The sequence below is a fragment of the Cynocephalus volans genome, chromosome 5 (genome assembly GCF_027409185.1).
Source record: "Cynocephalus volans isolate mCynVol1 chromosome 5, mCynVol1.pri, whole genome shotgun sequence".
In the NCBI taxonomy this organism is placed as follows: domain Eukaryota; kingdom Metazoa; phylum Chordata; class Mammalia; order Dermoptera; family Cynocephalidae; genus Cynocephalus; species Cynocephalus volans.
Genome location: NC_084464.1, coordinates 149,735,385 through 149,760,050, shown reverse-complemented (window position 1 = coordinate 149,760,050; position 24,666 = coordinate 149,735,385). Strand labels below are relative to the sequence as shown.

Here is a 24,666-nt window from a genome sequence, read left to right as displayed (position 1 = left end):
CTTCTCAGCAACAACCTATAATGACTACAAGCTTAGGAATGGGGTGTTGTAATTAACCAAAATTCTCTATTCAAACTCTTTTGGTTCTGATTCTTATTAATGACTTTCTTTTTACAATGCATTACTGTATGTTACTAGCCATAGTTTACTCTGAGGATTTTCTGATAAAGTGGCTCTGAATCAGCATCTTGATAATCCATATCATGGAAAAATACCCTATATGAATTGTCTTAGAGATTTGTACTTAATGGTTACTGTCCAGAGGATATATCCTGAAACTTAATATTTTGGAATTTTTGTTTGATTGCTACATGTTCAGGGGTGGGGAGGGGCATTTGCCTCTTTCCTATTCAAATTAGAGTAAAGAAAACTTTAATTAGTTGGATTTTTAAGTACTCAGCTGGAAAGCCCTTAAATATCTGAGATACTTTGTAGTAATTTACTCATTAAATTTAATAACCAAGAAAGAGAAATTATTCATTTCTATTTCACTGACATAAAAATGCAAGGTCAAGGGGAGAATGATGGAAATTCAGTACCGACTACTGAAAAAGATACTCCTCACTAATACTCATAAATACCAACATAGGTTTCTGTACCCTAACCTACATCTACAGCTTCTTCATGTAATCTTACATGTAAGTTATATCTAGTCTTGCATATTGACAGATTTGAGAAGTTGAAACTTGAAACATTTTTCACTGTAGTTATTTTGACTGTTTCATGAGAGAAACCGAGAATGTTTAAAACAGGCTAATCATTCATCTTTACCAATTTCCCTTTTAAATGACAATTTTACTTGAAAAATTTTCCAGTTACTAATTTGTATCTCCCAAAAGATGAGCAAAATAAAGTTGATATTAAATATCACTTCCATGTTTCAATTAGAATCTTCCAGAAACAAATCCTTTTTAAAAAATAATGTTCCCATATAAGCCAGCTGCCAAAAAAGAAAAAAAGTAAATACCAATAAGTAGAAAACAGCAGCAGTTCTAAAAGAGCATGATACCTGATTTTTCAAGAAGTTCAATTACAGCTTTGGCAACAGGTGAAACAAAACATTCAGGAGCATCCCCGCGTACCAACTTCCCCAGGTTTACATCTGTTACTCTGAATCAGAAAATAAGGGAACAGATACATTTGATAGAATATACTAAATATGAATTAAAGAGCTGGCAAGAAATAAAGACCATTAGCTTCTTAGAACAGCCCCTCAGGAAACCTCATGCCGGTCTCCACCTTGTGTGTTCTGGTTCTGCCCATATAGCAGGACACAGCCTAAGGTCACGCAGGGCTTCACTTCACAACTCCAGGCAGCACATTTCAATGGACTATAATGGAATGGCACCCCTGAAATTACACAGTGCCCTGCTTTCGAAGTCTGTCTTTAAAACTCAGAATCAAACCTATGAATCTGGAGTGGCCCAGTAAGACTTGGGAGTCACAGGTCTGACCATCACTTGACCTCAGTATTTACCTCCTTGGGAAATCTAGCGGAAAAAAAAAAGAGAGTGACTACATTCTTTCGATGGCTCTGATGCCCTTCCTTGTTCAAACCTAGGACAAAACATTCCATAACCATCCAGCTAAAATGGATGGTCTCAAGCCAAGCTAGTAACAAAATGGAGACATTCAGAAGAGTTTTCATAATTCTCTCCTTTTATGAAAGATTTGAAACTATGCCCTGATATCCTGAGGTTCTGGAAATTTCTCATTGATTAGGGTTTCTTCTCCTCTAAGTCTACTACAGGATTGGAGATTTTCAATACCCCAAGTCACAATAAAAGGCTAGAATGGAAGAAGCATGGGTGTCTCAGCAAGGTGGCAGCCTGCTGATCCCGCCCGAGGGATACACTGGATCGGGAGTCTAACTCCATAAATTTGCTCATAAACTTGTAATCCTAAACACATTGTGTTCTTTCTGGCCACAGTACAAAATATTTCCTATATTTCCATGTCGGAAAATGGGGGTTTTAATCCCCAAAAAACATACTGATCCCCCACTGTAAATGGGCAGTATTCTTTGTCCTCTGAAGCTTACAACATGACATGACTTGAGTCACAGCCTAACATCAGAGGACCTGATATTTATGATTCCTTCCCAAATTTCAAATAAAACCTTATGTCATTAATAACAGTATTTATTTTTGTTTTTTCAACTGGCCTGGAACTATGGCAGAACTTGGTGTTGCTGGTGAATCAGGTTTCTAAGTTTTTTCCCCAGTCTGGTAGAATTACAAGAAAAAACTATTAGAAGAGGTGAGCTGGCCAAAGAATACATAAGTCAAACAGCAACTTATTAAATGAATAAGATGGTGTAAGAAGACTGTTTTCAAAATGGCACCCAAGCACTACAAAAGGGCTAGTGTGTTTTCCAAAATGTGCAATTTTTGTACACATAATTTTAAACGTCTTCAAACCCCTGAAATATTTAAAATAATTTCTTTCATTTCCTAATTGATGATACAGTGAAACAAAGAGAAGCAATTTAGAAAAAAAAGAATAAAATCACAGTAGAAAAAGTAATTTAGCAATGAAGGTTGATTATTTTCTTTTATATCTTTTTACCCATCCACATCCTTTTCTGGTTTCAAGGCATTGAGGACTTTGTTGCTAAATGAGTTCTCAGAGATCTGAAGGGCAAGGCCATGTACTGTGATGTCTTCACTAATCTTCAAGATTTCATCTACAATCTAAACAGAAAAAACAAAACAAAAATTAGATTTATGAAAATAAGACCCAACAAAAGAAGCTTTATGCAAAAAATAGATTCATAAAAATGCATCTGTGCTTTTTTTTTTTTTGTAACTCCTAGTTGAATACTTGGGGTAAAGAACAATGAAGAAGTCTATTTCCCCTTTCGTCATGTTTATAAAAGCTCAAATAGAATTTGGCTGAATTTTTTAGTGACTTCATCTCTCCTATCACTCTACTCTGTGCCAGAAACAAAACAAAACAAAACAAAAGCTCAACAGCTATTAAGGTTTAGAGAGACAAAAGACAATTTTCTGTCAACAATCACATTCACTGCCAGTTTTCAGGGAGGCCAGGAAGCATGAATCTCAGGCTTTCCAACCTGGCCCCGCTGAGCCTGTGCACTTCAAACACAATGTGCTCCACCAAAGCTTAACTAATCATGACATCCAAGAAGCTGTCACTGAGGCCCTCAGGTTCTCTGGACCTGAATGGAACATAGGATGCCTTTCAAAGGCTTATGATAGATAAACTCTAAGCACACATAGCTCCTTTTTATAGGAAATACTAAAATAGTTCACTATTATGAAGAAGACCAAAGTATAGTTTGGGGAGCTAAAGTGTAATAGTTAATGAATGGCTAGGTATGTCTCTAAATAAGCAAAGCTTTGTCCTTTTCTCTGTTTATCTCCATTTTATGCCAGGAGACAAGTTTCAGATTCATTTCACTTAACAAAATTACTTGCTCATAAGTAAGAAGATACTAGCCCATGCTAGCATGCTCCATCTGGGCAACTCACTCGGAGGAAGTGTTGGTTTACTACTTTTGTTTCACTGCCTAGGAAAAATCACTATGGTATTACTACTTGGGAGGGGAAGAAAAAGCTATTTGATGTACAAAATCAGAAAGAAAATTTTGTTTCATTCGTTCAGCATTCTGTGATTCATTCAACAAACATGTTTTGAGCACCAACTTTGTACCAGTTCTAAGTAAATTAAATATGACTGTGAACAAGACTGCCCTCAGGACTCCACCCAAAAGCAGGTGACAGAGCATGCCCAAAACACCATTTCCACCTAGGTGGCCCACCACAGCTACCACCACACCCCAGCAGCAGCCAAAGCCATCATGCAGGCAGCCCACCAGACACTCAACTGCATTGACACAAGGAGAGTCGCCAGTAGAGACTGGAAAAAGAACGGGATGTCTCTCTCCTCAAAGCCCACTCCAAACATCAACATAGAGATACTAGAAATATGAAAACCCAAGAAAATATGACACCACCAAAAGAAAACAGTACTTCTCAAATACCAGACCCAATAGGGCAGGAAACCCTTCAAATGACTGAAAAGGAATTGAGTTGACTGAGAAGAGCAACAATCTTAAGGAAACTCACTGAGATATGAGAATATTCAGTTAGACAACATAATGAAATGAGAAAGGAAATCCAGGATATGAAGGAGGAAATTTACAAGGAGATTAATATCTTAAAAAAAGAAAAAATGTAGCAGAACTCATGGAACTGAAAGATTCAGTCAATGATATAAAAAACACAACTGAGAACTTAAGCAGCAGGCTAGAACAAGCAAAAGGAAGAATTTCTGATCTTGAAGACAGCCTTTTGAACATAATACAGGTAGACAAAAAAAAAAAAAAAAAAGAAAAGAAAAGAAAAAAGAATTTTTAAAAATGAAGAAAACCTATGAGAGCTAGCAGACAACCTTAAGCACACAAACATTCGAATCATGGGTGTTCCAGAAGGGGAGGAGAAAGGAAAAGGCATGGAAAACCTATTCAACAAAGTAATAATGGAAAACTTCCCAGGTACAGGGAGAGAAGTGGACTTTCAGATTCCAGAGGCTCAAAGATCCCCACACAGATTCAACCCAAAAAGATTCTCTCCAAGACACATTATAGTCAAACTGACAAAGCTCAAAAAGAATCTTAAAAGAAGCAAGAGAAAAGCATAAAGTTACCTATAAGGGAGCCCTTATCAGACTAAGCAGACTTCTCAACAGAAACTCTACAGGCCAGAAAAAAATGGGATGATATATTCAAAATACTAAAAGGAAAAAACTACTATACCCAGCAAGGCTATCCTTCAGAAATGAGGGAAAAATAGTGTATGTTCCAGACAAACAAAAACTAGGAGTTTACCATCACACAACCAGCTACAAGAAATCCTCAAGGAAGTCTTCCATATGGAATCTGAAAAATTATAATCACTACTGTGAACATACAAGAAAGAACAAAACCCACTGGTAGAAGAAAAATGTAAATAAAAAAGAGAAAGAAACTAAATCTTACCATTACCAAAAACCATACCAACAATGTAATAATGCCCCTGCTTTATATCTGATTATATTAATTTTGGTATTCTTTTTTTCTTGGTCAGTCTAGATAAATACTTACAAATTTTGTTGGTCTTTTTAAAGAATCAACTATTGGTTTTGTTGATTTTCTTTATTGTTTTTTAATTCCCTATTTCATATATTTCTATTGTAATCCTTGTTATTTCCTATTTATATTTGTTTTTTGGGTTTTTTTTTTTTTAAAGTCAAGGGTTATCAATACCAGTGGTGAAACAATCTAAAGAAATGTAACACTTAAAGATAAACACATGCAAATTCAGGGCTGGCAGGTGTTGTAACACCAAGAAACAACAAGAAATGCAAATTCTGCTGCAAACAGTGGGTGTCCTTCAACAAACGGAGAACAAATTCCTTTACGTTCTATTAATGCTGGTATCACAGCTGTCTTAATATTTGTAACATATTCCAGTGGCAACTGTGGCAGAAACTATTTGCCTCATCTCCAGCTCCCCTTCTTCCTTAGTAATAAATGTTTGGTTTTCAGCTGTGATAATAAATGGCCGAAGGCCTCCTGTATACAGACTGTACTTCCCAGCCTCCCTTGCAGTGTGGCCCAGCTATGGAATGGAAATAGCATTGTGACTTTCAGGAAATGTCTTTAAAAGGAAGAGAGTGGGGGCCCACCTCTACCCTTCCTTTTTCATGCTGGTGATAATGTTGAACTTACCTGAGCCCCGTGATCCTCCACAGGAAAGAAGGTTAAGAAATCTCCCTACCCTCTGTGTACTGCAAAGAACCGCCCTTCCCCATAGGACTTAGGTAAGACTCCCAGAAGCCCCCATGTTTACCTGGACAAGGCCAGACACAGACCCTACAAATTCCCATTCTTTGTCTCATGAATGATTAGCTGAACTGCTTGTCTTCCCTGATCAATCAGAAAAAAATATCTGTTAACCAAACTTTGTGTAAACTTCTCTCCTTCCCCCAAGACCCTGACTTTGGCCTACCCTCAGCTTGAGCCAGTAGACAGCCCCTCCTGAGAACAGACTGGCCTCAGGGTGCAACACTCTCTGATCTACTCTCCCATCAAGCTACCATTTCACTCCCCTTCCTCTCACACCTCTTTCTAGACTTGCTTACTCCTCCCTATTTAAAAAAACCCCTTTCTCTCTAATTCTTGAGAAGATTGCAGATCTTGTGGTCAGAGTGGCCTCCCTATTGCAAAAGTTCCCCTCCCTACCTTGCAATAATCTTCACTAAGTCTGGATTTATTTTGTGTTTGACACTGGTGAAAGTGGATGTGACAGAGTTGAAGCATGTCTTGTTCTAGGAAGCAGCATGACAGAGCTGGAAGAGCAGGCCTGAGGTCCAGTTTCCTCACCACTGCTTATGGAGGTGGCTGCTTCGTCCGGCTTGAAAAAACGCGGGGAAGGTGCTGCTGGCATAAACAACTAGATCATGTGGAACAGCAGCAAAAAGAACCCCATGGGTGCTTTTATCAGCTGCCCCCAAATGCCACTAAGGAGTCACAGAGCATTAGTCTGGAAAGGACTCTGAAGATCATCTTGTTCTGTCCCTTTATTGATAAGGTAACTACATCCCAGAGAAGCCAAAGAAATGGCCCAAGGTCAAACCACGTGCAAGAAGAGAACAAGACTAGAACCAGTTTCCCAGACACCCAAAGCCCGACAATTTCCACTAGATGATGCTGCTGCTACAGCTGACCCCAGGTTGTAGCTCAAATCTTTAGCAGAAACATACAATCACAAGGGACAAAGAGATCAAAGAACATTTACACTATAGGGAAAAGTGAACTCGCCCCTTTAAAAATTCAGCCACAAGAAAAGGCTGGATCTGTTTCAGCCACAACTAAGAGATGCTAATAGACTTATCAGGTCTGAAAAGCAAAGAAAAATAAGGGTTTAAGTGCTTTGCTGTAATTACCTCATCTTCACTGCTATCTGGAGGGAGGCAAATGTGAGTGATGTTCAGACCAGCCTGAAAAAGGAACACAAGGTTATCTGTCAATGTGAGAGGATATACGAAAATCAACTAAACTGTATATTGATAGATTTTTTTTTAAATGTAAGAGAATATATCATTAAAAATTATAATGAATTTTTAAAAATCAACAATCCTCACCTCCTCAGCCAAGTTCTGGTTTATTTCCTGCATCAAGTGGTCCTCACCTGCCTTAGGAGAGCGGAATAAAGAGGAGAACATAACAACATAAAAATATCTTGAAAAGGCATGAGACTAGTTTTGTGATTACAAATGATCTAATTATAAAGACGATAAGGAATATGCTGAAAAAGAATCTCATTGCTTGTAAAAAGGGACTAATGGCTGGTATTTGTGAACATATTAATTTCTTGGGCTTTCAAACTGGCACTTAAAAAAAAAATCCGTCATATTATAAGACAAACATAGTCATGCAGCCAGCATACCTCTCTAAATGAGGACACCAGAACAGGAGTCTAAATGGTTTTCCTTTAGGTGGAAAGCCAAGGAGGAAGGAGATTCCCAGAGGGCCCAAGCTCCCAATCCAATTTTCTTCCTCTGTTCTAACTCACCTTTCTTTACAGACCCCAAAGAATGTAAGTAACTTGAGCACAGCTCTACAATCTTGAAAAACACAGCACTGATGGAACTAGAAGCTATTTTGATATATGAAGTGCATGTCCAACACCACCACAGTAGCAGCCAAACTGTTGGGCTGGGTTATCTTACAGGCTTGGCTTGCTTCATTATTTCTCTGCACCTGCCATTGCACAAGCATGCCAATAAGTATGGCAAACTATGCCAAGTGCAGCTCAGAAGTAAGGGCTGCAGCCAAAAGATGTAGGCGGAATGCAAAATCCTCTTGACATGGTAATGACTTTTGGCCTGCCAAGCTCATGGAATAAAAATATTACAAAATACCCATGTTACAACTAGCATTTGTCTTCCGCAGAAACAAAGGGGAACTTTTTCTCCTATCACCTTCAAATCACATTTGATAAGCACTTATGAGCACACATGGACCACATTATATCCTGTGTGGGTGCCTGCATCTGGACCTCTGAATGCTACCCATCCCTCACAGAGGAAGACTCACAAAAGAAGACATGCTCAAGCAGAGAAACAGCTAACCTGTTACCCCAGAAACAGCTAACCTGTAACCCCAGAGAAGCAAGTGACCAAAGAAAGGGGAAACAGTAGCATTTCCAACTGACCCCTCTCTTTGACAAGAAATGTAGATGGTCTTTCATATACCACTATACTTTAAATCGAAAGGCTCCTAAAGTAGTAGGACTGAACCACGTTCTCAGCTTACCTGGATAATAGCAAGAACTGGCTTAAAGGCAGGGTTTTTTTCTTGCAATAAACTCAGGACTTCTTTTGAATTCTGAATGACTTCTCTATATTAAGAAAAAAAAAATACAGCACAGTCATCTCTTTGTTAATGAATAGAAAGGACTGATACAACACACTTTCACAGCAAATCTGTTCCTACAAGTGAAAATAATTAGACAACAGCAGGATGCACTCCAAGTATAGAGTGTGAAGGAGACAGGCAGGATAACAATGAAATAAAAAATACCAAAGCAGAGGAGCCAAGAGCCACCCCCTCTGCCTGCAATCAGGCAAACAACAGAGCACACCCAGGGTCCTGAGGCAGGAGCCGAGGGCCTTCCTGCCCCCCCTCCCACCACCCTGCAACAGGCAAGGAGCACACCAAAAACATCACTTCCTCACAAGTGGCCCATGACAGCCACCACCATAGCCAAGACTGTCACAAAAGTGGCTCGATATCACAGCAGTAGCCACAGCCACCATGGGGGACCTGGACACCCACCTCTCAGCATTGGACGGATCATCTAGGCAACAAATCAACAAAGAAACTGTTAAATCTTTCAGAAGGAGAGAACAAATCTATGGTTATTAGAGGCGGGAGGGAGGAAAGGGAAGGGGGATGAGGAGAGATTGGATAAGGGGCATAAAGAATAATCATGATTTGTAATAATGAATATGCTAATAATAATAATTTGATCAGCATATGTTGTATACTGGTGATGGTAGTCAATGCTGTATCATTTTCTTTTATGCCACTCTTGAAATAAGGATCATCTGGGTAGCTTGGTAAAAATGAAGGTTTTCCTGCCTCTCACAAAAAGTCTGATTCACTATGTCTAGGTGGGGCCCAAGGATGTGCATTTCTAACAAGGGGTCCAAACAATTCAGAAACAATGATTGAGTGGAAATACGGCCCAGAACTGGTATTCATTGGGGCCATTTGTTTACAAGGGTGGGCAATTTACTTGGTTTCTATGAACTCCAGTTTCCTCATCTGTAAAATTGGTATACTACAGTAGCTTTTTATCTTTTTCTTATAATTGTACATATTTACATTTTTTTTTTCTGGGCTCCAAAGCTACCCTTGAACACTAAAAACATTTATATCGATAGCAGTAATTTTCCCAGGAACGTTCATTTCATAGTCTTGCCTACCCCTCAATAAAAATGAAAGGAATACCTCTATAGATAAATTGGCAATAGTTAAAAAGTAATCAGACCTAAAATAGTTGGGAGAAGGCAGATAAAAAAGAAAATAGGGGAGTATAAAGGGGATTTGACACTGCAACCAACTAAGCTAATAAAACAGAATTGGCTTGAGCCCTTCACAACTTGTTATATGCGTAATGTTTCTTTCATTCTTTGGGGTTACTCACTATTCTTAATAGTGCAAAGCAAGCAAGAAAGGAGTTGTCAGGCTCAATAAATTAAAAAGTAGAACAAATGTTTCTCATCAGAGATTTTCGTGCCCTCCAGGGGGGGAAAAATGGCCTTGTCAACATCCATTCTAGGAACTGTGGGAAGGAATGTGGGACTCTCTAGCTGGGTTGCCACGTGCAGGTAAAATTCTGAATTCCATTATTAAAAATAATAATTTAATAATAATGTAAGTCATCATATCAGCTTTATTATTATTCCTGTTATGGTTATTATTATATTGAATGTATCTACTGCCACACACATTCATCTCCCTCTGGCCATCCATACAATAATGTGTGTCAGCTGGGCTCAAATGTGTCTTGTCATAATGACCACATTCCTCTGCCTCCCTTGCAGCTAGCTGTGGCCACGCCAAATAGTTTGCAAGGGAGCAGCTGGTAATGAACTGAAAATGACCAATTTAAGTATATCTCTGAATACTGAGCCTATTTATTAATAATATTCTACATTTCAACTTCTCAAGTTTTTCAAAGGCAAAAGAGATACCCTTCTATAAATATGGTGAAGATTTCCAAAGCAGTTTCCTCCATAGATGGCCATTGGTGTTCAGAGAAATAGTCCAGATCACAAGCAGCTTAGGGTTTATGAGTAGTTTAATAAACCACTTCATTGGCAATTAGTAAATCCATTTAATAGAACAGCAACAGTAATAATAATAAACCTGCTGCTGAGGGCTTAACTTATTGGGTACTGCCTTGGATTGAATGTCCCCTCAAAACTTAATCCCCAGTGTAACTGTTGAGGGTGGGAAATCCTAGTATGGTAATTGAAAGGTGGGGCCTTGAAGAGGTGATTAGATTACAGGACCATGCTGCAGTGAATGGATAAATAATGGTGGTCAGGGGTGTGGTTTGGAGGGCTTTAAAAGGAGCGTGAATGAGGAGGTTAGTGTCTCTCTCTGCTTTGCCATTTCACAACGTGATACCCTGCCATCACTGAAGTCAGCACCAAAGAAAGCCTTCACCAGAGGTGTTCCCTGGACTTTGGATTTCCTAGTCTCTGAAACTGTAAGCAATAAATTTCATTTTCTTTATAAATCACCCAATTTCATGTATTTTGTTATAAGCAACAGAAACAGACTAAGACAGATACTTCCTATGAATAGAAGTTTCATGCATTTTCCTCTTCTTTACCAATAGAATTCTGTGTTTGGGCTGCACATGGCCACCGAGTTAGAGAGCACATTTGCCAGTCACACCTGCAGCTTGGGTGGTGGGGGGAGAGCAGTCATGTGACTAACTTCTGGCTAACAGAAGGAGGCAAGGAACATGCAGCCAAGAGGAGTGTGCGCAGCAACCTGTTCCCCTTCCCCTCTCACTGACTGGGGGGTGCTGAGCCCCAGCAGCTGTCTTTTACCCCGAGCTGGAGCAGCGAGTAGACATCACAGGCTCATGCTACCTTCCCTGCACGGCTCTCCTCTGGGCAGCAAAGTCCAGTGTTCCAGGTATCTATTAAAGCAGCCCATCCTGTTTCCTATTTTATGCACCAGTCTGATCTAAGAGCTTAAACAGCATTATCTCAGTTACTGTATTTCGTCAAATCTAAGATAACAAATAAAATACACACCTTTGCTTTATGAACTACTAAGAAAAAAAATGCTGCCAAAGTATGGCACAATCTTCTTAACACAGTGTTTATTCTATAAGCATCGACAGAACTTTTTTCGCCACAAATCCTCATATGCATACATAAAAGGAAGATACAACAAATTAATGGAGATAATCTAAAACTTCACATTCAGTTATCTGCCTCTTCCGAATGACTTTTTGGCTCAAAGTCATTGTTTTCTGTTTGGTTTGAGTTTTGGTTTTGCTTGCTGTTGTCAGTATTCCCCACCCCCCATCCCCAACACAACCTCAGTCTCTGTGTCATCAAGAGTATTGGTGATGTGGCATTTCTTAAAAGATCACTTCATTTTTGTCCCTGGGGTTTTCATTAAGTTGCTGACACCCGTTCTGCAAGTTCTGATGCTGCGACCAAGTTCCCACAGGTGCAGGCAATGACAAATACACTGTGACTTCCACCTGGTCAATAGCGAATATAAGACACAATCAATTAAAAGATGAATACCAGTTTCAGAGATGTTAAAGATTTGGGTCAACTGCACAAATATATATAATCGATTATGTTGCAATAAAAAAACTGTCAAAAAAAAAAAGATTTGGGTCACAGGATCACTTAGAATACAGTAATGTCCACAACAACCTTATAAAGTAGGTGATATCACGGTTTCTGATAATCAAAAGAATCTGCTCTAACCAGGTCAGCTAAATTATAGTGCCCTGGAAGATCTGGGATAAATCAGTAGTCACGTCCACCTGTCCTAGAACACATTATCATCAAACCATTATACTTAGAAGCAGCCATAATGGAGACAGAAAGCCATAAAATAACCTAGACTACTTCATATTACCCTTACCCTCGATCCCTGCATGTAGAATGTAACCTAGTAACAATCCCAAATCTACACATCATGTACTACCAATAGAAAGCCTGATGAAGTAATTAGGCAGGCTTTCTCTCTCTCCTTTGACCCTTCCCCCTTCCTGTGATTATAAAATGCTAAGCTCTGTTGGCCCTTTTTAGAACACATTTTCAGGGTTACCTAATCTATGTATCTCCCTAGTTGCAACTATCATATTGGCTCAATAAATTCTTGCTACACGTATTTGGTCTCAATTTCTTTTTATGTCAACATTTCTATTTCACATATGAAGCAACTCAGCCCAAACAGCATGCCCAAGTTCTCACAGCTAATGAATGGTAAAGTCATACTGCAAACAGAGGCACCTCTTAACCATAATTCTTTGAAATAGTAATTCACTGATACAACAACTTTCTTCTAGTTTAGAACGGGAGCTGGCAAACTAGGGCCCACCAGCGAAAAATGGCTCTTACCTTTTTAAATGATTTTTAAAAAATCAAAATATGAATATTTCATGGCATGTGAAAATTATATAAAATTCAAATTAATTTCCGTGTCCATAAATAAAATTTTGCATCTCATAAAAAATTTTCTGGAAATTTGCTTTTTCTTTTGTTATAAAAGTACCTACATAATTATTTTTGATTTTGCCTCTTGGCCCACTAAACCTAAAATATTTACTATCTGGCCATTACATAAAAACTTGCCGACCCGTTTTAGAGTATTGTAAAAATAGTAACAGCCAGCATCTGTTGAGTGCTCCGTATGCCCCAGTTCCCGGGCCACGCACTTTGCAAGTGTTCTTTCATTTAATTTCTTCCATAATCCCTTGAGGTAGGTACTCTTGGTCTCCCCATATTCCTGAGGGAACTGAGTTTGGTGAACCCAGTGCAGCCCGATGTAGAATCCTGCTACCGACCACTCGGCTCATCTCTCAGGCAGCCACGGTTTTAAAGGAAAGAACATGCATGAATAAAATGTGCAGATGACTCTATTCTTGATTCATCCATTCATTGACCATTTCACAAGTGCCTTCCACACGCTGGGCACTCTTTCCAAAACGGAGGATGTAGCAATGAAGAGACAAGGTCCCTGCCCACATGGAGCTTACAGTCCATGTGGGTGACACAAATAAGAAATGAGTAAACGAAGAGGAAAGATTCGGGTACTGATGAGTGCGATCTACAAAATACCATCTGTCTTCAGACCCTGCCCACTAAGATGAGGCTCGGCTGTGCACTAGTTAAAATCTAATGACCTAAAGTACATCCAACGTTCAAAAAAGGTCAAAGCAAGCTAAATACACGGCTCCTTAGAATCACCAGCCTTGGAAACTCATTTTATGACCCAGGCGAAAGGAGGGAAAGAGAGGGAAAGACAATGACTTTTAGAATGAAGGCTAGAAGGAAAAGGAGGAGCTGGGAACGATGCCGGAGGCGGAGCAGCCTGCCCAAGGAGCTGGCACCTGGAACTCGCCCCTGGTCCTCCTTCCGAGGGAGGCAGCAGGGCTTTCCCGCCGCCTCCAGGGGTCTCCTGGGCGCTTCGCGCAGCGCGGCCTGGGTCCCCGGAGAACTCGCTCCTCCACGCGGGGCCTGCCCAAGGCTCTTCCTCCTCCCTCTCTCCCTCTGAGGGGCGCGGAGGGGAGGGCGCCCCCGTGGGGGACGGGGGAGACACGGCCCGGAGTCCCCATAGTTGGTCTCTGGGAGCGGGAAGAACCTTCCAGGCCCACCGCGGGGCGATGCTGGAAACCAGCCACCCCGACCCCTCGGGCTCACTGTGCCGAACACCCGGAGGCCCGGCTCCACCTTAACTTTTCCAGACAAAGATGATGTGCAGCGAAGGACCCCGCCCGTCCCCCTCCCCCGGCAGGAGGCAGCGGCGTTTGGGGACAGGGCAAACTTCCCAGCCCCGTGCGCCGCCGGCAGCCCTCGGCGCGGGGCCGGCCTGGGCAGGAGCGTCGGCGGGGCCCGGCCCTCCTCTCGCGAGCCCCGCAGGGCAGCCGCGCCCCGGCCCCAAACTCCAGCCTAACCCGGGAAGGATGAGCGGGCGAGCGGGCGGGCGGGTCGCGGCGGCGCCCTCCTCCCGGGGTTCCCGCCCTCGCCGCGCCGCCCCTTTCCTGTCGCCGCCGCGCCGGGCGCGGTTGCATCAGGGCCGGCGGCCGGCGACGCACGTGGAGCGGGACGTGCGTCCCCGAGGCTCCCCCGGCCCGCCCCAAGCCCGCGCTCCCCCCACAAGACGCCCGGCGCCCCTACCGAGAGCATCAAGCACTCGCTGCCCGGAGCCCTGCGAGACCCCCCACGGCCGTCCCCGAGTCCCCGCAGAGACCCGAGGGCTCGCGCCGCCCCACACGTTGTCCGCCGCCGCTGGGGACCTGGGCGGGGGCCGGGCCGGACGCTCACCTGACGATGGAGTCCCGCACCGGGGGCGCCCGGCTGCCGGGGCTGCAGCTGCTCCGGGACCGGCCATCCTGCAGCCGCCGCTGCCCGAGCAGGCCCTCCCGGCCGCCACATCCCCCGCCGCCGCCGCTGGCGCGACAGGGCACACGGAGGCGGCGCGGCGGGCTCCGGGGCGGCGGCAGGCGGCAGAACGGGCGCAGGACGCACGGCAGGCGCGCGCTCATGGCGCGGCGGGGCGCGAGTCCTCCCGCTGCGCGGTGATGCGGCCGCAGAGCCCGGGACGCGGCGGCGGCGGCGTCAAGTTCCCCCCCGCCCGAGGGTGATGTGGCGGGAGCTAGGGAGAAGCAGGCCGGCGGGCCACGGGCCAGCGGCCGGAAAGACCAGGCTGCTCCTCGGAGGAGGAGCCGGGGCCCTAGGGGGAACTGCACCTAGTGGCCGTGACGTTGGGAGGGCGGGGGCCTGTGGGGCTCATCTTTCGAATTGCCAGGCTGTCAGGGGCAGGCTTTCTGGCACTTTCGCTGACCAGTGGAAATTTGGTTAGCGGTGCAAGTCAGAGGAGGGCGGAGCATCACGGTGAGGACTCAGACCCCGGTCTGAGACTAGTTTCTTCCCTCCGCCTGAGATGCCGGTGTCACTCTGAGTCCTCAGGTGACATTTCACTTCCTGGAAGGGCATGTGGCTTAAGTCAAGGTTCGATGGGATGGCTGGGATTCGTTATGTTGCATGTGGCCTACAGGTAAGAGTGCGTGAGTGAGTCTTCGAGTTCCAGTGCTGGCTTTGTAACCTTAGGCAGGTCACTTAACCTCTGTGAACGTTCGTGGCCTCATCAGTAAAAAGGAGATACAGCCATACTCTCCTTATTTTATGAGGATGATAATTTCCATGTAAAATGGGAATAAGATTATAACCTTATAATTTTATAATTTCCAAGTGAGGTGGGAATAAGATCAGAACCTTATAATTTTATAATTCTCACATAGTGGGAATAAGATTATAATTTTATAATTCCTGTGCTGGTTTCGGCAGTACATATACTAATTTTGTAATTTACAAGTAAAGTGGAACAAAACTAGTCCAAGTTAGAGACACTGGGTTTTCATCAGCTAAACATTGTACTAGGTGCTGGAAAAACACCTCATTTAATTCTAAGTAATGCAATGAGTAGTATTGTCCCGATTTCCAGACGGGGGTCCAGAGGTTGGTTTGTTAGCAGAGCAGGGCGTTTGCCTGACTCCAACAATCATGTTCTTAATCTTTCTCTATTTTCTATATTTTTCATTATAGGATGATTTCCACGCCTGACTCATGATGATTTTGTAGGGTACAGGAATAGCTAACATTTTCACAACGCTGTGACGTAAGTATTTTTTTTTTAAAAAGATGACCGGTAAGGGGATCTTAACCCTTGACTTGGTGTTGTCAGCACCACGCTCAGCCAGCGAGCTAACCGGCCATCCCTATATGGGATCCGAACCCGGGGCCTTGGTGTTCTCAACACTGCACTCTCCCGAGTGAGCCACGGGCCGGCCCTGTGACGTAAGTATTACCACCAGTTTACAAACGAGGAAGTAAATTCACAGAAGTAATATTTTGTACAAGCAAGGATATGTTAAAAAAAAAAAAAGACTTGAATCACCCATTGATCTGCTGCCCTTATGATCTTGAGCAAGTCACATGACCCCTCATGTGAGGCTTGTCTCATCCTTGAAATGGGACTATTCATTGGACAGACTTTCATTGAACACCAGTCACGGGTCACAGAGATGAAATTTACCCAGTTCCTGCCCTCTGGAAGTTCCAAGCAGTAACTCCACCTCAGTAGCAACATTTGCTACTCCACCTAACAAGTGCTGCAATCGTGATGTTTATAAAGGCTGTGGAGACCAGATACTGTATGATCCCATTTGTATGAAATGTCCATAGTAGGCAAATCTACAGAGACAAATAGACCTACTGTGCATGAGGTGATGGTTACATTAATGCCCTGGCCTGATTGTTATACAACACATATGTGCATCAAAACATCAGATTGTACCCTATAAACATGTACAATGATAATGTGTCAAAATAAATTTTTTTAGTATAAAAGAAATGTAGGAACATTTAATAGCACATCATTTCATTACAGTGTTTGACACTCAACTGAGGGCTGTCCCATTATAATATGATTCATTGTGACCTTAATACGTAATGTTTAAAAACCTTTTGAAAATCTCGAATAACAAATGCCTGTGCTGATGGAGCCATTTAGAATATTTGATTCAACCTCTTAGAATATTGATGTGCCTGACCGTGGAGGCCTTTGTTTCCTCCTTCCTTCTCAGAGTTCCAGGCCGGGTCCTGAAGTCCACACAGCCCAGGACCAAGCCGGAGGTGCTCACCTTCCACATGAAAGGTATTTGGGTTCTTACACACTCATGATGCATCCTTGCAGGACAGAAGAATAGGAATAGGAGAAAGATTTATGGGTGTAAGCTTAGGAGCCTTCATATTCCCAGTTAGTTTCATCGGCAAGTCTGTGATCTCATTTTGAGAGTTCTGTCTGAATCTGTTTACCCAAAACTCAAATATATATTGATTTACTTAGGAAAATTCAGCTACACTGAAAGGGCTCTATTATGTCGAAGCCTTTAGAAATTCATTCACTAATATTATTTCCCTAGTGGAAATCGGTAATCACAGTGCACTTTGATTAGACATAAGAAAAAGAAAGTTTGTTTTAAGGTTAAAATAATATTTTATACATAGAAAGTGCATGTGCTGAATCCCAGGCTCTATGCTAGGCATGTAGTTAAGGAGTCAACTATGAACAAGATAGGCACGGACCCAGGTCTCACTGAGCTTACTGTATAGAGTGAATCGTAGATTACAGGCAGACTAGTGGAAAATTATGAGAGTGGGATGGTTCAGAGTCTTATGAGAGTACCAAGAAGAGGCACCTCCATAGACCAGGAGAGTCATAAAAAGCTTCTTGAAGGAAGTGGCATTTGAAGGCAAGACAGGGATGATTTAGGAGTTAAGATAAGGGAGGGGTTGCCTTTGGAAATGAGTGTATGGGTAGCCTTCTATTTTTGTATGACGGAAAAGTCTGGAGTGCAAGACAGCATGCCAAATTTATTTTTTTTTATTTTTTGTTTATTTTATTTTATGTTATTTTGTTGATATACAATGTGGTTGATTATTGTGGCCCATTACCGAAACCTCCCTCCCTCCTCCCTCTCTCCTCTCCCACCCAACAATGTCCTTTCTGTTTGCTTGTCGTATCAACTTCGAGGAATTTTTTGTTGTTGTTGTTTATTTTATTAACAGCATGCCAAATTTAAGGCACTGAAAGGTGTTCAGTAGGTAGAGTAGGGGAGAGGGACGACAGGGAAGGAGCGGTGACCAGGCTGAAGAGCTAAGCGGGGCCACATCATGGCAGGCCACATAACCATGTGAAGCAGTTGGCATCATGTTGAGAGCAGTGGAGAGTGGCATACTCAGGTGTGTGTTTTAGAAGGATCACACCAGTAATAATGTAGACAATGGGAAATGAAGCCAGTAGACAGATCTGGAGACTGTTACAGTAATCGGGGGAAAAAATGATGAGTACCTGAGTGTATTCTTGGCCCACGGGATGGTGAATGGATTGAAGAAATAAGAGGAACGCTTGGCAGCATTTAATATTTGATTGGTGTGCAGGGTACGGGGAAGGAAGTTGTCAAGTATGAAACCCCAGTTTCAGGCTTGCATTCTGGGGGAGGGGGTGCATTCATAGAGGGGGACCAAAGGAGAGAAGCAGCAAGCTTAGACCTACCGACATTTGTGTGCCTATGGGATATCTGAGTGGAGATATCTAGCAGGAAGTTGGATCCATGATCTCAGGAAAAGTTCAGAAATGGAGACGCAGATTTGATAATCATATCCAAGTACCAAGTCATAGTGCCAAGACACAGAGGTGAAATATAAGCCTATGTTTGTGGATAAGATCACCAAGAGAATGTATAGAGTGGAAGACAGGAGGACCTAGAATAACACCAAAGAACACAAGAAATGAGCAGAGGAAAAGGCCACAAAGGAGACTAAGGAGGAAAAACCATATGGGCAGGAGAAAAATTGAGGGAGTGTTTGTGTTAATTAGATATGTGTTTGGCTGCAAGCAACAGAAAACCTGATTTATAGGGGCTTGAAGTAAAAGTTTCTTTTTCAGTTCATAAAACAAGTAGCCCAGAGGCAATTTATTCCTATTTTCTCTTAGTTCTTGCCTGATTTATGAGTCTGGTGCTCTGAAAGTCCTGTGAATTGTGAGTTAACATATATTCTTCCAGTATTTTTTTTTTTAATGTTTAAGTTTGCTAAAGTCAATAAAGCAAATGAAAAGAACTACAAGTAGAAATGGACAAATCCACAATTACAGTTGGAAACTTCAGTATTCCTCTCAGTAGTTTACAGAGCCAGTAGACAGAAAATCAATAAGGATATAGCAGTCTTAATACTATTTGTCATATTGACCTATTTGACATTTAGAGATAAACAGAATACAAATTGTTTTCAAGTGCACAAAGAACATTCAAGTGCACAATGCCAACATCTGCATTGAATGAGGGTGACTTGCAAGAAGGTCAATGGATCATAGCAGTCAGATGGCCTCAAGACTTGCATTCCAGATGGCACAAGCCTCCAAGCAATAGTTCATTCATTCATGAGCGCAGAGAAAGAATGATCCCCAGCCACCAGCCAGGACCCATGAAGTGCAGACTTCATCTCCTGAACTTGTAGAAGAATGAATAGCCTCCCCTTAGGAGAGCCTTAGGAGAAACAAACAATATCCTTAAGGAAGAGCTAAGGGTTAAAGAAATAAATGAACTGCTTTAATAAAAAAGATAAGGATGTAGAGGAGATTAAGTATGGAACTAGAGGTGATCCAGGGCACACAGGAAAGGATGTGGGAAGAACAGCAGTGCGAACAGGGTCAGGGGACAGAAAGCAGGACAGGGACTCGAGCTGGGATGGATGGTCAGAGCACCACAACCCGGGTAACAGAATATGAAGCAAGGTGGTGTATGTGGCCCAAGGGATGCCAGAGAGAAACCCAGCAAATACCAGGAAGGTTAAAAGAGTAAAGAAGACACTTGGACTTTTCAAGGGTGTGCTAGTCTTCAATGGATGAGGAGACTTTGGTCTCCCAGGAAGGACTACCTGAGGCTTGAGTGGTTTGCTGAAGCTCTGAATTTGATGCCATTTTTCTGAAGCTCCCAGAGAATGGCCTGGACCTGGTCTCTGTATTTAGGCTGAAAAGCATGGCCCTAGAAGGTGCAGGCCTGGTCCCTGGGAGTGTGGGTAACATACACACCAACCTGTCTGCAAAATCCACCTTGTCACCAGCCAGTGTGTGGTTCTGCAGGCAAGGCATGCGTGGAGACGTTTGTTACATGAATCTTTAGCTGCTGCTGCTGCTGAGCCTCCTAGAATAAATTCCTAGAAGTATAACTACCGGGACAAAGATTATGAATTTTTAATGTTATTGATCCATATTACCAAATTTGTTTCCGAATATTTTATACTAATTTAGAGTCTCATTTAATTGGGCTTAACCGTCTTTCTCCAACCATGATAATATTGAGTAATAATTTTTTTAAAAAATTGTCACAAAATTATCATTGTCCTGAGACAATTCTTTAGACGCTTCCTGCATTTTGTATTTCTTCATGTCTTTTATTATCTCATTCCAGACTATTAATTCAAGAACATTTGTAGAGCAGACAGCCCTGGAAGATACAGATAGTGTATCTCTCTGGGGCAGAAGGCAGACTTGTTTGCTGTCCAGAAAGTAAAGATGTCCTCTCCAGAGGCAAAGTTGAGCAGGTTTGCTAGTAGCCCCTTTAAGACTGGGGATTCCTAAGCTCAGGGTTCCTCAGCTGTGGAACAGATCTACTGTATGTGCAGAACCACATGAGCTACCCTGAGACTGGAGAAGCAAGGGGAACCATCGAAAATGTGAAGCTCAGGTTGCCTGCTGTGCTATAGTAGTGCCCTTGATTTCTGACCTAAGGAGTTTCATGTCTTCTGCAACATCCATGAAACTGAGACAAGCTAACTTGTTAGCTTGAAAGCTAGGTAAAATCTCAGACCTGTCACAGTTCATGACAGCAGTTTCTGAGCTGAGTGTCGAGGACTAAGCAGTATTCCGGATAGTAGGGGAAGGACATTGTACGTAGAGGGAGCAGCTCCTATAAAGGCAGAGACAGATTGTGTGGCTCACTCGGGAGAGTGTGGTGCTGATAACACCAAGGCCATGGGTTTGGATCCCATATAGGGATGGCTGGTTTGCTCACTTTGGAGAGCGTGGTGCTGACAACACCAAGTCAAGCGTTAAGATCCCCTTACCGGTCATCTTTAAAAAAAATAAATAAATTTGCTGATCAAGTCTATATGGAGACAAAGGAACCCTTTCCTCCTAAGGTCAAAGCATAGCCAATTTTCGTGATGATTTACACCTTTAGATCCCCTTCTGAGATCTCACAGCTTTGCCTGCTAGAATCTAAGCCCAAACAGGCTAGATTTTTTTTTTTTTTTAATAGAAGGTGGAAATTTAGATTTTTATGTTTAGACCTTTTTAAAATTGCACAAGCCAGATCCAACCCCTGGGCCAGCAGTTTATAGCCTCTGATTTAACTAGTCTACAGAAGGAATCTGCTTACCCCATGGTCTTGATGGTTGCGCAAGAACTAGGTGGAGAAGCCATACATTGCTATACAAACAGCAGGACATTTGGAGGCTTCTGTTTTCCCCATAGAGCAGATGAATTGATCACTATCCAAGCCCTGTTCTTTTACGTTGACCTGGATAAATAGGGTTTTAGAACTAATGAGGTGGAATTGCCTGTCTTCCTTTCCTATGCTATGATGCATGTGAATAAGCCATTGTCGGGAAAGTAGAGCTTTGTTGTTTTTCATGGATGCATAAAGTGGGCTTTGCCCATGGGCATGCATTACAATTGCAAAGTAGGCAAGTTTGTCTTTTGGCATCAAAAATCTCAGCCTTCTGGGCCCTTTCCCCGCACCTCACCTTATGATGACCTCGCACTTGCAAGCCAGCTCATTATATGCTCTCCTCACATCATCAGAAGCACTTACTAGGAAAGGCAGTTGGTTTAAGTGGAATTTGAGGTAATCCCATCCTCATGTGCCCATGTAGGTGCTTAGCTGAAAAGGTTGCTGGAAATCTGCAGAGTAAATATCTTTCCAAATGCCAGCTTCTCCTGACCTACCCAATAGGAGCACTAAAAAAAGTTGGATGACACTGGATTTCTGAGGGAGATGTATGTTTTTAAAAGCAATTTATTTGCTGCTGTACTTACTTCCCTTCTTTGTGTCTGTGACTTGAATGTATTTTTCTCATGCTTTGGGCTGTAACAAGTTTTTAACTCTGTTCAGTCATTAAACATGTATTAGATACCTGTAAATTGCCTAGCACTGTACAGAGCTGGTAAAAACATTTCCACCTCAAGGGATCAAATCAGACAATAGCTGTACATACTAAATTTTAGAATATTCTTCCAAAAGAACTTTTGATCTCCTTTAAGAGAACTTTCAGATATGCTATATACCGAACATCCCAAATTTTATTAATTTACAGTTATATAGATTGATTTGTGATATTTTGCATGTATTAAACTTTTTAAAAGTAGCATAATTTTACAATATCCTTGGAGTTACATGCTCTAAACTTGTAAATAAAGAAAAATGTGAGAAGCTAAATGTGAGAGAACGTTTATGTTTTCATATTTTTTTTTAAAACAAAAAGCATTGCAAAAGCATACAGCAGAAAGCTCCAGATCTTATCTGTAGAACAAGGCTTAAATTTAAATAAAGACATATAGATACATGTAAATTAGCAAAAAGGTTAAAAGGGTTTCTTTTAATGTAATTCCTTTTTGGTGATAGAATTGAGTGTAGTTAACCACTATCCAGATAGAGAAAGTTATATAGCATAGAGGATGTCAGAGCTCTTGAAATATTGTCAACCTTTGGTTTTTAAAATAGTTTTTGATTTTTTTTTTTAACATCAAAAGACAAAACTTAATAGACAAGTCATTAAATATTCATGTTCCACAGCTGTATTTATAGCTTATTACAAACCTGCTGATTTTTAAGATTTTTTTTAAGGTTTAACTTATGCATAGAATTTACACAGAACATGTTTTTTCTACTGTCATTTGCTCCTCTAAATTGAACTCTTATGACTTATAGCAAACCCATCTATTTTCAACCTCAAGGTGGAATAGTAAGATGAAGTAGATCTGAGGGCTCCTCAATGTGAAGCTTGGAAAACTCTTAACTATAAAACACTCTAAAGAACATCACGATCCAGGGTTTGATCTCTGCACTGGCCAGCTGCCAAAACAAAATAAACACTTTAATAAGTGATTTTCCTCTGTGTGAAGGAAGTCAGGCAACATACACTTCCTTATAATGGGGTAGGGCTTTATATTTACGCTTTGAAACAGGATTTCTTTAGAAAATGTCCATAATTATAAATTTATATTAGTATGCTTTTGTTCCCTGTAAAATTTTTTTTGTCTATCAAAGAAAATTCAGAACATGAAGTTATAGGAAAAAAATTATGCCAAGAAACTTTTACATTAAATTTTCAATTCAATAATGAAACAGTGAAAAGGATGTCTTCTGTTACTACAAATTTCTAAAAAAGGTAATTTAGTGATTGATCTAATTTAGCCAGCTGTCAAAAAAACAAAAAACATCCCAGACACTAAATTTAGTATTTCAAAAGAAATCCAAAGATATAGAAAATGGTCTGTTATGGGCCATGAAATATAGTACTATATCATCATTACCCTAAACCATTTTCTGCATGGTTCATAAGGCACGATAAAGTATTACAGCTTTGGAAAAATCTTGACATTCAAGAATAAACACATTAATTCACACCGTAACTTGCTTTGTATTTTACAAATTTTATTAAATAATGGGCATTACTAACTTTCATTATCTTATATACAGTATTTAAACTATGTTTTCCTAGGTGCATTCCCTCCAACCCCCCAAAGAATAAAGTAGGTGAAAAGTGAATTTATTAAAAAAAAAAATTGCAACTTCAGTACAGGAACCTAATAGAACTTGACATACTTTTAAGAACATATAACTTTCTTCCCCCAATTATATACATCCCTACCCCACCTCCAAAAAAAACTATTCTAAACAAAAGCACTTAAAAACTTTGGGGAAAATACAAACATGATTATGTATATACACACAGCTCTCAAAATCTGCATCCGGGCCAACAGGTATCTATGAAACTACACATTTCTCCTAGAACCTAAAGAACCACATAGGCATTTTATACAATAAGATAACCATCCTTGGCAGTAGGGTGTTTTCCTACAGGCAACATCAAAGTCGTGCAACAAGACACCGGTTTGAATTAATTTCTAATAGCCAAACACTAATAATATGGTGTATACAGAATTTGGGTCATAGACACTAAAAAGCAAAAATGGGACACTGCATTTCTGGAAGAAGAGTCGGGGAACTTTGTTTTTTGTAGGTAATGCAAACACACTTACATATACATCCAGCAAGTCTATGAACATCTTTCTTACAGTGCTTGTCATTTTTGATACTGTTTAATCTTGAAAACTCATATCATGTTTAAATAAAGGCAATGAAAGAAGGAATATTTCCAGGACCATGCTATTCAATGTGGACTTTGTTTTTATAAGCTACAAGGAGAAAGAATAGTTTGGAGAAGAAACTTGGGTTATTTTATGTTATTAAAAAAAAAAATGCCATTAGGTACCTATTTGTAAAATAAGGATGGTCACATTTTATGCTTTACAGTTAAGAAAAAGAGATATAAGACTTAAGAGCTATGCAGAGATGTCACTGATTCAATATTGTTTACTTTTATATGAAAGCCCAGACCCCTTTTCCTACACATATTATTGTATCTTTTAAAATGAAAACTCAAAGGGTAGGAAACAGCCACAGAATGTACAACTGCTTGAGATGAGAATACAAAGGCCACTGTTTGAGAAAACATTCTTGCTGCATTAACCGGACT

General features: G+C 41.3%; 1 protein-coding gene across 1 annotated transcript in view; it reads right to left on the bottom strand.

Annotated features, from left to right (window-relative positions):
* Positions 1 to 14,828, bottom strand: part of MTHFD1L (methylenetetrahydrofolate dehydrogenase (NADP+ dependent) 1 like) — a 182,248-nt gene extending 167,420 nt beyond the window's left edge. The window contains exons 1-7 of the mRNA XM_063098373.1: positions 14,608 to 14,828; positions 8,324 to 8,408; positions 7,150 to 7,200; positions 6,952 to 7,005; positions 2,569 to 2,693; positions 1,010 to 1,110; positions 540 to 542 (exon numbers count right to left, since the gene is read on the bottom strand). Of these exons, the coding sequence (XP_062954443.1) occupies positions 540 to 542; positions 1,010 to 1,110; positions 2,569 to 2,693; positions 6,952 to 7,005; positions 7,150 to 7,200; positions 8,324 to 8,408; positions 14,608 to 14,828 (640 nt within the window). The remainder of the gene's footprint in view (positions 1 to 539; positions 543 to 1,009; positions 1,111 to 2,568; positions 2,694 to 6,951; positions 7,006 to 7,149; positions 7,201 to 8,323; positions 8,409 to 14,607) is intronic.
* Positions 14,829 to 24,666: the final 9,838 nt, after the last annotated feature.